General features: G+C 39.6%; 1 protein-coding gene across 1 annotated transcript; it reads right to left on the bottom strand.

The window, feature by feature from the left end:
• Window positions 1–2,625: 2,625 nt before the first annotated feature.
• Window positions 2,626–5,659, bottom strand: LOC131249220 (cation/calcium exchanger 1-like). Its single transcript, XM_058249860.1, has one exon. The coding sequence runs from the start codon at window positions 4,856–4,858 to the stop codon at window positions 3,095–3,097; it is 1,764 nt and encodes a 587-aa protein (XP_058105843.1). The 5' UTR covers window positions 4,859–5,659; the 3' UTR covers window positions 2,626–3,094.
• Window positions 5,660–13,524: the final 7,865 nt, after the last annotated feature.

Here is a 13,524-nt window from a genome sequence, read left to right as displayed (position 1 = left end):
TCAGTATCAAATCCGCGACCCTTTATTCATGTGCCGACGGGAAATATATCCTAATATATTAATGAAAATTCAACAAAAAGAGACTTTTACAGTAAAGAATTCCTCCGCCATTCCCGATTTACCGAATAATGCCTCGGCAAAACCGAACTTACTTGTTGTCGTTGATTCATGGGGAAAGGATTGGCTACCCCTGCCACCAGCCCCGTGGCTGGTGGTCGGTGCTATGTGGGCCCTACCATGATGTATGTGTTTCATCCATTCTGTTCATCTATTTTTAAAGATAATTTGAGTGTTTTATCCCAAAAATGAGAGGGATATTAATTTAAGGTGGACCACACCACATAAAAACAATAATGATTGGATATCCACCGTTAAAATACTCCTAAGGCCCACTGTAATGTTTAGTTGACATCCACTCTGTTGACTAGGTCATACAGACCCAAATGAAGGGAAAAAACAAATATCATCTTGATCCAAAACTTTTATTGCCCCCAAAAAGTTTTTAATGGTCGACACTCAATCAACACTGTTTTCTATAATGTGGTCCACTTGAGATTGGGATATACCTTTTTTTTTTTTGTAACAACATAAAATTATCTATAAAAATATATGAACAGCATGGATGAAACACATACATCATGGGGGGGCCCACAGAGCACCGACCACAGCCATTAGCGGGTGGCAGGGGGAGTAGCCAATCCGTGGGTACTGAAATTACTAAATTATTCCCAGATATTTTTGTACGCGGATTAGCTACTGAAGTGACGTCACCAAGTTTTGTGGAGCCCTCTATGATGTATATGTAGTATCCACACCGTCCATCTATTTGGAGAGATCATTTTAGGGCTTGAGCCAAAGGATAAGGCATATCCAAAGCTTAAGTGAACCCTACCACAGAAAACATTGGGACAGTGATGCCCACCGTTGAAACCTTTCTAACCCCACCATGATGTTTATTTGAGATCCAACCTGATCGTAAGTTAACACAGACATTGACGAAGGGAAAACACAAATATCAGCTCGATGGAAAACGTTTGTGGCCAGAACAAGTTTTTAATGGTAGGCATTCAATCCCCACTGTTTAAGTTGTGGGTTTCACTTGAGGTTTGAATCATTCTCATTCTTTAGTGCAAGCCTTAAAATAATATCTCCAAATGGATGGACGGCGTGGATACATCACATACATCATGGTGGCGCCCACATAACTTGGTGACGTTACTTCATGAACTAGATTGCTATCGTGAGGGTCGCAATTATTATTTTTTCCACTGATAAAGCTAAGAATTGCAAGGCCCGTCTGATATTTATATGACATTCCGACATATACACCCCACCACCACGATAGCTTGAACAAAAGAAACAAAATACACGTGAATTCAAATGTTTTTTGGACAGTGCATATTATTTTTTTTGGTGTGGTCTACTTTCAAGTTGGATGTCTTACACTTACAATGCAGACTCCTTTTGATTTTATTTTATTTTTTACACACGCACCCTCACACTCACACAACACAGTGAGTACTCGAAACTATGATCCGTGTTGTAACTCTAGCTAGTCTACTACGGAGCCATGAGTAGAGACCCGGGCTCCTTTGACTTAGCCCTTTAATTTTTTAGAGGGATTATTTTGTAAAATTAAAAATTAACATTTTAAATTTTAAGTTATTTATTAATTACAGTAAATATTTTCAGGACTTATTGCAAAATTCTTTAAGAATTAGAATTTTACATATTTGTTAATTAAAATTATCCCATATTACTCTTTGAAAGTGTAAATACCAAAATGCTTTCTTTTACTTTTTTTTCTTTTAAATTGATAAGTGGAGAATTGTTGGGTGCATGTGATAGTTTTATGAAATCCAATTACTCTAATATATGAACCCCATCATGATAATCACACAAACTAAAAATCTAGGGATCAAATTGTTGTTGTTCGATCACATATATTTGACTTGAGTTTGATTAAGTAATTACGACCCTACGCACTAAATTAATTATCAGATTAGACTTATAAAGATTGACCTGATTATCTAACCACCAATGTCACACTAATTAGGAAATTTAGAAGGAAGATTTAACCCGACAATGGAATCTTTTTGTCTTGAGTTGAAGACTTTTCTTTGAATAGTGATGACGGTTCTCAAATTTTTCAATAATATAATAATAGAGGATTAAAATTTAAAAATAAAAGTTAGATTGTCAATTATAGTAATTTAGAAGTAAAACGGGTACAATCAACATAAAAAATTAAAATAAGCAGAAAAAGATAAAAGATAAATTACTTACAATTGTATATATACATAAACAATTGAGGTTTACAATCTGCAGGACAAAACTGATAAGATCTTCCAAATATGGACTCGGTTAATTAAAAACCTAATGACATAAGTCCACTTATCAGTTTAGCCATGCTCAACAAAACAAATGTACAGCTAAAGAAAACATGTTGGAAGATTTTTAAGCCACTCATATGTTTCAATCATCAAGACACCCAATGAGTGGACCCACCCATATTTCAAGCATCTCCACCGACGGTGGATTAATTCAATCCCACGGTTTCAATTGACCTGAGGTGCGCCCGCTATATACCAACTTGCATTTTGGGCCACAAGAAGGGAGAAAGAATTTGTGCTAGATCCCAGTTCCATTTATTTGACAAATAAGAAGGAATATACTTATATGTATACAAGCCAATTAGTCCATTTACAAACCATTCATAATGTAAAAGAAAAAAAAAAAAAACCATCATCCGCCACTGTCAATAGCAACCTCATGTGGACATGGCTGGGAACATGCTCTAGCTTTTACTTCTCAGTAGATATGACAGATGAATCATTTATGCATCTATTACATCAGCTGATATTTTCATATCAGCGGAAGTGCGAATCGTAGCCCAAAAAATAAGGCATTGTGTTTCGCTGGAGCTTTTCAGAGAAAGCCGCAGCACTTCCCATGCTATGATCACAACTCTCTATTTAAAAAGGATTACAGGCCATTCTACTATTCTGTGTCATATGAGTGGGACCCAACAAGAAGGCGATCCACGGAATCGATTAGCCAGTTAATGAAGAGGGCCGCAAACCTACAGTCCAGATCAAAAGTTGGTTAATGGGGCCCAAATATTCTGGCCCAGCCTGAGAGAGAGGAAGCAGAAGTAAATAGCCAACAGCCCACTACCCAACACCCGATCGAGTTTCATACCCCTCTTCGGCAGAACAACGACGGCCCACAGCAGTCCGCCGACCAAAAACCCGACCGTCATGAAGAGTGACGTGTCTTTAGAGAGTGGAATCGAAGACGGGTATGCACGCCAGGACGAGAAAATCAAAGACAGGCCGAGGCCCACTAATGTGTTGAAGATAGGCCCTGCATAGCACCCAGAGATGGCGATCTGGGCCCCATCAGGCCCATCTTTTAAAGACATCGCCACGTTGGCAATCAGGTCCCCAACCGAGTTGCCCCAAGCAAGGACAGTCAGTCCTAGGATTGAAGGACTAATCCCAAGTACATCTCCAATTGAAGCCATCAAAGCTACCAATTCAACGGCTATGATGTAAGTCCAGATCACACTCATCAGAAAACCACCAGCAAGCCAAACTAACAGGAATCTCTTTGGTGGGCCACACCTATCAGTGGTAAAAAATGCAAGGACCCCAAGAAGCATTCCAACCAATCCACCAGTCAGATAGATCAGGAGGCCTGCTTTGAGGCCCATGTCTGCCGTTTGGGAATTCCAAAGGGCTGCAAGCAGAACTGGCGCCAATGTAACTGAAATAACTGCAAATGGCTTAGACCATCTCTCCTCACACACTACAGGAATAGTCAGTCTCCTTGGTAGATACAGAGGCAGCTCCATAAATCTGAGAAAACAACCAAAGTAGTATGAATTGAAGACAAAACACCTTGTTATAACTCTCCGATCGCCGTCGCTTTCACTGGCCTCCCTCGGTGTCAAATTGGGTTCTTTATCAGTATCAGCCAAAAGCGGCGTGCTCAAATAACCCAATTCAGGAGACCCACAATGGAAGAAGTTTCCATCTGTGGGAAAGAGAGAATCGACATTGACGGGGGCGGTCTCGACATCTTCCATCCTTCGTAAATCCATTGCATAGACGACGACCACATAAACAATGTATATTGAAGTGAAAGCGACTGCGCCCCAAATTACCACCCGTCCAATGATCAATGTCACGAGCAGAGAAGAAAGTGCGATGATGAAGAAGCAAACATCTCTCACAAAACTGCGTTTCTCAATAGAAATCCCACGTGGGGCCACCAGAATGCTTATGATCCCCACGATGACGCTGGATACAAAGAAAGCCCCACCTAGGACGCTGTTGAGGCCCACGTCGCCGGTGGACCCTGGCCCCATGAACGACACAATACTAGACAAGACATCCGGCGCGCCGTTCCCCAGCGAAAGGAGTGTGACACCAGCCATTGTAGGAGAGAGATTCAAGATACTTGATAAGCTCTCCAAAGAAGAACAAAAGTACACAGAAGCTGTGTTCCCCAACAGATAGAACAGCACGAGAAGCCAGAGGGAGAGAAGAAGATAGCCCAAAACAGGCCATTTCCCACAAATGCAATAGAAAATGTAAAGATAGTCAATGTAACCTTGGGGCCCATATAGGTCTTCTGATCTGAGGTGTGAGTAGTTGGGTTTGTGGCCTTTAAGTCCATGTGGGCCACCACAACATTCATTTGTGCAATTGAAGGGATGTGAAGAAGAGAGAAAATGAGAGATTGAAGAACGGCCTAGATGGGTAGTAGTTGTAGTATTCAACAGAAAACAAGATAGGATTATAAAGAGAAAAGATATGTTAAGAAATATATGGTATTTCTTTGATATGGACATGGAAATTTTCAAGAGAAACGTAAGCAAATTCAATCACGTGATGTGGAAGTTTGGCTATCCATTCAAGAAATTCAAACCAGACCCAACCATAGAAAATCAAAGAAGAAGAAAAGGGGGGAAGAAATTCAATGCAAACACATCAGAATATCAATTCATAAAATTGCACCAAATCCAAGTGGAGAAAATCAATGACTATGACTGAAATCATGAGGGAAATCCAATCAAATGGGCCATTGATCATGACTCAAAAGACACGTTAGTCCATGTTTAAGCTAAACTGAATCAAACCCAAGTACACAAAATCAAAGACCATGAGAAAAGATGTGGTGGTGCATTAGAGAATCCGTTCATGAAACTGAAACAGACCCATGTGGAGAAAATCAATGACTAAGAAGAAAATCATGAGAGAACTCCAATCAAATGGACCATTGATCATGATTCGAAAGACATGTTTAGCCCATCTTTAAGCTAAATTCAATCAAATCCAATTAGACAAAATCAAAGACCATGAGAAAAGAAGTGGTGCACTAGAGTATAAAATCAAAATCTATGAAGAAAATCAAGAGAGAACTCCAATCACATGGGCCATTGATCATGATTCAAAAGACAAGAAGTACAGACAGAAAATTATCTTTTCTCAAAATTTCAAGACATGGGTATTGAAGTTCTACACTACTCTAAGCTAGTGTTGAACTAACCCTGTGTTGGAAGGATTGGATTTGAAGAACACTCACCTTCTCATGTGTCCATGATCATGGAAATAACTATAGCCACCTTTTTATCTTTTATAGAGAAGTTGGGATTTTTGCAATGGGCGTGGGAGGGACGCACAGATTGATTCTTTATTTAAAAGGTTGAAATTTTCTAAAGCTATTCGCGCGAGTATAGATTAGTGAGTTAAATCTTGCTCTAAATGCCAACTTAGTACAAGTATATGAGATCCATACCATTCATTAGTTGAGGATCAACATTAGAATCCATGTAGGTTAGTGATATCATGAATAGATACAAAGGAGTAATTGGTGATTTTATTAACCGTCCATTTTACTTAGGCAGTGTGTCCCAGATTGGTTTTATTTTTAGTTGATATGTGGTTAAGAGGAGTTTCGAGGCGTTTCCCAACTATTTAATGTCTTGGATACGTTACACGTGTGCCTCTTGTCACGTGATTCGACTCTTTAATTTATCCTCGCGCGATTATATGTATGATTTTTATTTTTTTTTTAATGGGGATGAGATAACTTCGTTAGGGAGAAATGAAGCGCGTGGCAGTTACGCGTCCCTTTTTCTATCTACTTTAAACAAGAAAATCTCTTCTTGCTTTATTTGCTGAGCCAAGAGAGCGTAACTCGCGTTGGTGACTTCGCGCACCGAGAGCCACTTGGGTGTAATTTCAATGCAATCCACACCGTCCATAAGGTACAATGCCTCGTTATAACTATCGATTCGAAAATTTAAGACCATCTAGAAGTCATCAGGGCCACACCAGAGGAAAACGTTGGAATGGGATGGTCACCGTTAGTTTTTGTTAGGGCCTACCTTGGTTTGTACATGCCATCCAATCCATTCATAAGATTTTCCTTATAAGAATGAAATATTGTCCAAAAATCAAATTATTAAAAATCTCAGGTGAGATATAATGCACGAATTTAGATGTTTTTACGTATATTTTTATGGAATGGCACACAGAAATAACGAAACTTCATGATTTCTTGGATTAAGATATAATAAGTCATGATGCACCTGATGGACGGTTTAGATCTTTTTCACGTTAGTCATTTTCCCCATTTTTAAGAAGTTACTCCGTTGGGTAACAACGGGAAGTGCTCGAGCTTTTCGTTATCTGCCTGCACCCTTTCGGCAGTGGATAAAGGAAAAAATCACACGGTTTCGACGCTGAGTTGCATGGGGATACTGGTACACACCGATCAAAAGATCCAGACCGTCCATTAGGTGCATCATACAGTTCTTGGGCCACATTTAATAGAATTCGAACCGAACGTATGATTAAATCCATTGTTAACATGTACTTATTTTTACATCCGTTCGTTTTACAAACCACGATTGGGACGGTCAGGATGGCTAGATTAAAGTGATGTTTTAATCCATAAGAGATCATTGATGGGGCCCATTGGGTAGATGCTTAGGGAACCTATTTTATATGGATGATGTTGACCGTTCATTACTGCAGGCGTCTATTGATCGGATTTTGAAAGGGTCGGATGGGTGTTGTACCGTATTTTAATAGTGCGCACGTGAAATATACGATAGTACTAAGGAAGAGGCGGTTTGGCTACTGACGCTGCCACCAGCCAGGTGGATAGTTGTCGGTTCTATGTGGACCCCACAATGATGTATGTGTTTTATCCACGCCGTCCATCTATTTTGAAATATAATTTTATAACTTGATTCGAAAATTTATTTAGATATAAATCTCAGGTAGACCACACCATGGGAAAACAGTAGTGCTTGAATGTCCACCATTAAAAACCTCCTACTGCCTACTGTAATGGTTATTTGACATCCAACCTGTTGATTATGTCATAAAGACTTGGATGAAGTGAAAAAATATATCAGCTTGATCCAAAACTTTTGTGGACCCAAGAAGTTTTTAATGGTGAGCGTTCAATTAACACTATGCGGTCCACTTGAGATTTAGATCAACCTCATTTTTGGAATCATATCATAAAATGATATGGAAGAATTAGTGGACGGCATGGATGAAACATATAAATTATGGTGGGGCTCACAGCGCACCGACCACTAGACCACTGGCCAATCCGTTTCCGGAACGGACGCGGTTTGTATCTAATCAAATGAAACGCGGACTGTGAAGTGAGAAAGCAGAGTGTGAATATGAATTCTCCGTTGGCATTGTGATGTATGTGTTGTGTTTAATTAGCCGCCCATCTGTATTTAATTCATTTCAGAACGCAGGCCCAAAATTGAAGCTTTTTCAAGCTCAAGTAAGTTCAAATCTCTTCATTTATTAGATGTCTCAGCTGCAAACATCACCGCACTTCCACTTCATACCCATGATAATGATAAACAGCTCTTCTTGTGACCTTATCTAGAATTCATCCCCCCAGGGTGGCCAGAAGACCTGTCACTGTCTCGACTGTTCTACCGGAGGCTATGGGGAAGTCGGAATTGCAAAGCACGTCACATGAAATAGTGGAAATTGCACAGTCATCATTGAATGGCCAAAAAAAATTTTGGATGAAGCTGATATTTGTATTTTCCATTCATTTAGGTCCGAGCAAGACGTCTGTCCTTATGAACATGTTAGATGACAACTAAACATAATGTGATGGCATTGTTCCCATTATTTCTTATGGTGTTGTCCACTTGAGCTTTGGATATACTTCAATTTTAGGCCGGGCCTAAATTGGATTAAACATATACATCACAGTGAGCCATACAAAAAATTCAATTTGAGGCCTTCATTAGACAATTTGCGTCTTATCAAATATTATCCAAGTGTCCTGATTTAATATGACTTCAATGGGCCCAGTGAATGGACGGCCAATTGCATACTAACAACGTTAGTAGCGAGGTGGCTATTGACAATGCTATGTGGACCCTGCATGGTATATTTGTGTTTTATCCAAGATGTTTATCTATTTTTTTCATATCATTACAGACCTTGAGCCAAAATATGAAGGAGATCCAAATCTATAGTGGACCACACCGTAAGAAAATAACGGCGACCTATAAAAACTTCCTAGGACTAACTGTAATGTTTATTTGCCATCCAACCCAGTGATTAAGTCACCCATGCATGGATGAAGAGAAAACACAAATATGAACTTAATCTAAAACTTTTGTGGCCCTTAAGAAGTTTTTAATGGTGAGTGTTCAATCAACACTCTTTCCCATGGTGTGGTCCATATGATATTTGGATTTGGTTCATTTTTGGTTTCATGCAGTAAATTAATCTAGAAAAATGGTTGGGTGGCGTGGATAGGATATGTACATCATGATGGGGCCCACATAGCACTGTCAGTAGTTGTTGGCTGTCAGTAGGAAATCTACATAGGATGCGGAATAGCTATTGAACCTGTCAATAATGAGACTCCTTACTGAAGTGACATTAGAGTCGTACTTGTACATGAGTTGAACCGAGTCGAGCTTAGCACAGTTTGACTCAACTCGGCCACTAGCTGACCCTAGCTCGAACACGACTCGGCTCAGTCCTCAAGCTTGATTGGCCAGCTCAGCTCAGTTCAGTTAGTAGCTCAGGCCAATTCGAGCTGAGTTCAAGCGTGTACAACATTTTCTCATATACATGAAGCGCACCTTTAATTTCTCACAGTTTGCAAAACAACAGCAATAATTTACATGTATTTCATCAAACACTCAGTAGGCAATATCAAAATCAAGATTCAAGGTTAGTTTTATCATGTAATATTTGTTTGTTTTTTTTTTTTTTTTTTGTAGTGATTTGTTTCATATACATACCTTCCTCGCCATTGGTCGATCCCATGGAGAATGTATCCACCCGAAACAACACTTCATTAAGTCATTTCATCAAACACTTAGTGAGCAACATCAATATCAAAATAACTGAGTCACCGAACTAGTTCGATCCGAGTTCGATTCAAGTTGAGGTTTGATTCGAATCAATTTGAGCTCGGACAAGCTCGAACTCGGCTTAGAAATTTTTTCGAGCTCCAAAAATTAACTCAACTTAGATCAAACTCAGTTTCAAATCAAGTCGAATCGAGCTTTTTCAAGTCGAGTCGAGTCAATCAAGTTAACCGAGCTGGTTCACGTACGGCTCTAAGTGACATCACTGCGTTTTGTAGGCCCCTCTATGAAATATGTGTTGTATTCACATCGTCTATCCACTTTTAGAGATCATTTTAGAGCATGATACAAATAATGAGGTAGATCCAGAAAAGAAAATGATGGGGGTTGAACAACTACCTTTAAAAACTTTTTAAGGCCACATAAAAATTTGGATCAAGCTAATATTTATGTTTTCCTTTATTCCATGGTTGTATTAACTTCTACAACACGTACCCTAAAATAATATCTATTGATGCAGTTTTTCGATGGACCCTCCTTGAAAGACCTTTTGAGACATGCACAGAAGAAAGTAAGAAACAAAGGAGGCCCTGGCTTGTACAGGAGATCCTCCGGTGCTTAAGTCAAGACCTTGAGTCTTTTGAAGGAAATGATCTCTTGGAAAAGAGTCATCAATCGTGTTTTGTGATGAAATATGCGTGCCTCACATTGGCTAGAAGCACTCCTATTTATCTGAGAGGAAAGATCACACCATAGGGAGTCTTTCTTATTTAAGATTCTAAATATGTCAGAGATCTTCTCACGTAAGCTTCCAAATCTGCAAAGGATCTAAATCTCAAGTCAACCACATCACAGGAAATAATGTTGATTGAAGACCCACCATTAAAAAATTCCTGGGACCATAAAAGTTTTGGATTAAGATGATATTTGTTTTTTCCCTTCATCCAAGTCTAGATGACCTAATCAATATGTTATATATCAAATAAATATTACAATGAACCTTAGGAAGTTTTTAACGGTGGACATTTAATCATTACTTTTTTTTTGTGGTATGGTTCACCTGTGATTTAAATCCCCTCATTTTTTGGATCAAGCTCTAAAATGATTTTTAAAAGAATAATAAAAAATGAATGGACAGCACGGATAAAACACATACATAATTGTAGGGCCCACAGAGCAGTACCATCCACTAGCCGCCTCATCTGGACAATATCATATGACTAAAAGCTCACAATAACTGTGAGAAATGTACTAGAGATATTTTGTGATTAAAAGCTCACAATACAGTTATTAGGCCACATCAAAAAACATTCGAACCGACTGTATGATCAAATCCATTGTTAACATGTACTTATTTTTACAGCCATTCGTTTTACAAGCCACGGTTGGGACGGTCAGGATGGCCAGATAAAAGTGATGTTTTAAACCATAAGAGATCCTTGATGGGGCCCGTTGAGTAGAAATTGAGGGAACCTATTTTATATGGATGATGTTGACCGTTCATTAATGCAGGCTATTGATCGGATGTTGAAAGGGTCGGATCGGTGTGATATTTTCATAGTGGCACGTGAAATGCACGATAGTAGTAAAGAGCAGACGCGGTTTGGCTAGTGACGCATCCACGATAGTAGTAAGGAACAGAGGCGGTGAAATGCACGATAGTAGTAAAGAGCAGACGCGGTTTGGCTAGTGACGCATCCACGATAGTAGTAAGGAACAGACGCGGTTTGCCTAGTTACGCTGCCATCAGCCAGGTGGATAGTTATCGGTGCTATGTGGACCCCACGATGATGTATTTTTTTATCCACACCGTCCATCCATTTTGAAAGATAATTTTAATGTTTGATACAAAAAATGAGGTAGATATAAATCTTAGTTGAACCACACCATGTGAAAACAGTAGTGATCGAATGTCCACCATTAAAAACCTCTCAGGCCCCAATGTAATGGTTATTTGAAATCCAACCTGTTGATTAGGTGATAAAGACTTGGATGAAGGGGAAAATATATATATATATATATATATATATATATATATATATATATATATATATATATATATATATATATATATATATATATATGGGGAAAAGGTACTATGCGCTCAACCTCACGAGTCCGTCCCATGAGGTCGAGCTGTGTGGGCCCCACCATGATGCGTTTCGAACATCTACCCCATCAGTCAGATGCACCATTCCATCGTGGGCCTAGGTCTCAAAAATCAAGTCAATCCGTGACTTGTGTGGGCCACATCACATACAGAAGTGGGGAGGGGCCGTGTACCATTAAAACATTCATAATCATTTTTTGGGCCCACCGAGATGTGGTTTGCAAATCCAGCCCATCCATTATGTGTGTCCCACTTGGATGAGGGTTTAGACCAAGTTTCAGCAGCATTCAAAACTCAGCTTGATCCAAAACTTTCGTGACCCCAATAAGTTTTTAATGGTGAGCGTTCAATCAACAATGTGCGGTCCACTTGAGATTTGGATCAAATTCATTTTTGGGATCATATCATAAAATGATACAGAAGAATTAGTGGACGACATGAATGAAACACATAAATTATGGTGGGGCCCACAGCGCACTGACCACTAGACCACTAGCCATTGGCTAAGGCAGGGTCACTAGCCAATCTATTTCCGGAAGGGACGCGGTTTGTATCTTATCAAATGAAACACGGATTCTGCAGTGAGAAAGCTGAGGGTGAGTATGAATTCTCGAGGGGCATTGTGGTATATGTGTTTGTTGAATATCAATGGTTTTTAAAATAATAAAAATTCAAATTCAAATTTTTCAAGATTTCAGGATTTTCCCGTCAAAACGCTTTTTGAATTTTTTGAATTAAAAAGTACGGTGTGTGTGCTTTGTCCCACATCGAAAATGAGAAGAAAACTTTTGTGATTTATATGTGGACTTGTAAAGAGCATTCTTACTTGGAGTTTCTGGAGGAGATGATGCTTAGGTTGCGTGACGCACGTACGCGCGCGCTCGCTCGCACTTGGGTACGAGCGTAGAGTGGGCAGTGAGGCAATGTAGCTGTAGTGGCGCTAGATGGCGCACTTTGCACTTCGCGATGCAATGGGTCTGGTCTGTGCCTGTGTGCAGTGGGTCTGAAATGGTATGAGTTTTATAGAAGATTGAGAACGGTCGGATCATAAATCCGAAACGTTCTGTAGTTTCTGAAAATGGCTCTCTGCCTTGAAAGCCAAACTGTCCGAAAATGGACGGACCATGATGATCCAACGGTCGGATCCTTTAATCCGAAAACTAGAAACAGTTGGAGTTAATGATCAACGGTCAGAAACATAATTCAAACATTATAGACCATTGATAGCAGTCTAGCAACGGTCCACTACCTAATGCCTATATAAACCGAACCATACCAGTCCGATTTGATCATCTCAACTCACCATCTCTCCCATCAAATCAAATACGATCCATAGCTCCATTCTAAAATACTTAAAACATCTCCACCATCTGAGTCTGTTAGAAGAAAGCTGCAGCGTTAAAAATTATTCCACAGTGGACCTATCGTGATTGCTGCACGCTAGATCTAGAGAAGGCTTGTCTTATCCTGGAAGCAATTCGCCTGTAACCCATCAGCAGTTGATAAGGGGGCGAATCACGCTTTAAGGACAGTGTATTTTATACGTGATTCAGCCTAGTGAAATATTTTATTTTCGATTTACTTTTTAATATTTTCGATGTATCCAATCGTTTATTACCAACAATCTTAAAGCGTGATTCCATGGACACCGAAGGTGTTGCATTAGTCAAACTGATGAACCAGGATCTGATCCGATTGGACCGATTCAATGGTTCAAATTTCACTAGATGGCAGGATAAACTGAAATTCCTGCTAACCGCTTTAAAGATCTTCTACATCTTGGACCCGACTCTCCAGCCTCTGCCTGAAGCAAAGGACACTGACACTCCAAAACAGGTTGCTGCTAGAATCAAGCGACAAGAAGATGAACTGCTGTGTCGTGGCCACATCCTCAATGCTCTCTCTGATCGGTTGTATGATTTGTACATGGGGACCACATTAGCGAAAGAAATTTGGGGCGCATTGGAATACAAGTACAAGGCTGAAGATGAAGGTACACAGAAATTTCTAATTGCCAGGTATTTCG

The sequence above is a fragment of the Magnolia sinica genome, chromosome 6, assembly GCF_029962835.1.
Source record: "Magnolia sinica isolate HGM2019 chromosome 6, MsV1, whole genome shotgun sequence".
NCBI lineage: Eukaryota > Viridiplantae > Streptophyta > Magnoliopsida > Magnoliales > Magnoliaceae > Magnolia > Magnolia sinica.
This window is presented reverse-complemented; position numbering and strand designations above follow the sequence as displayed.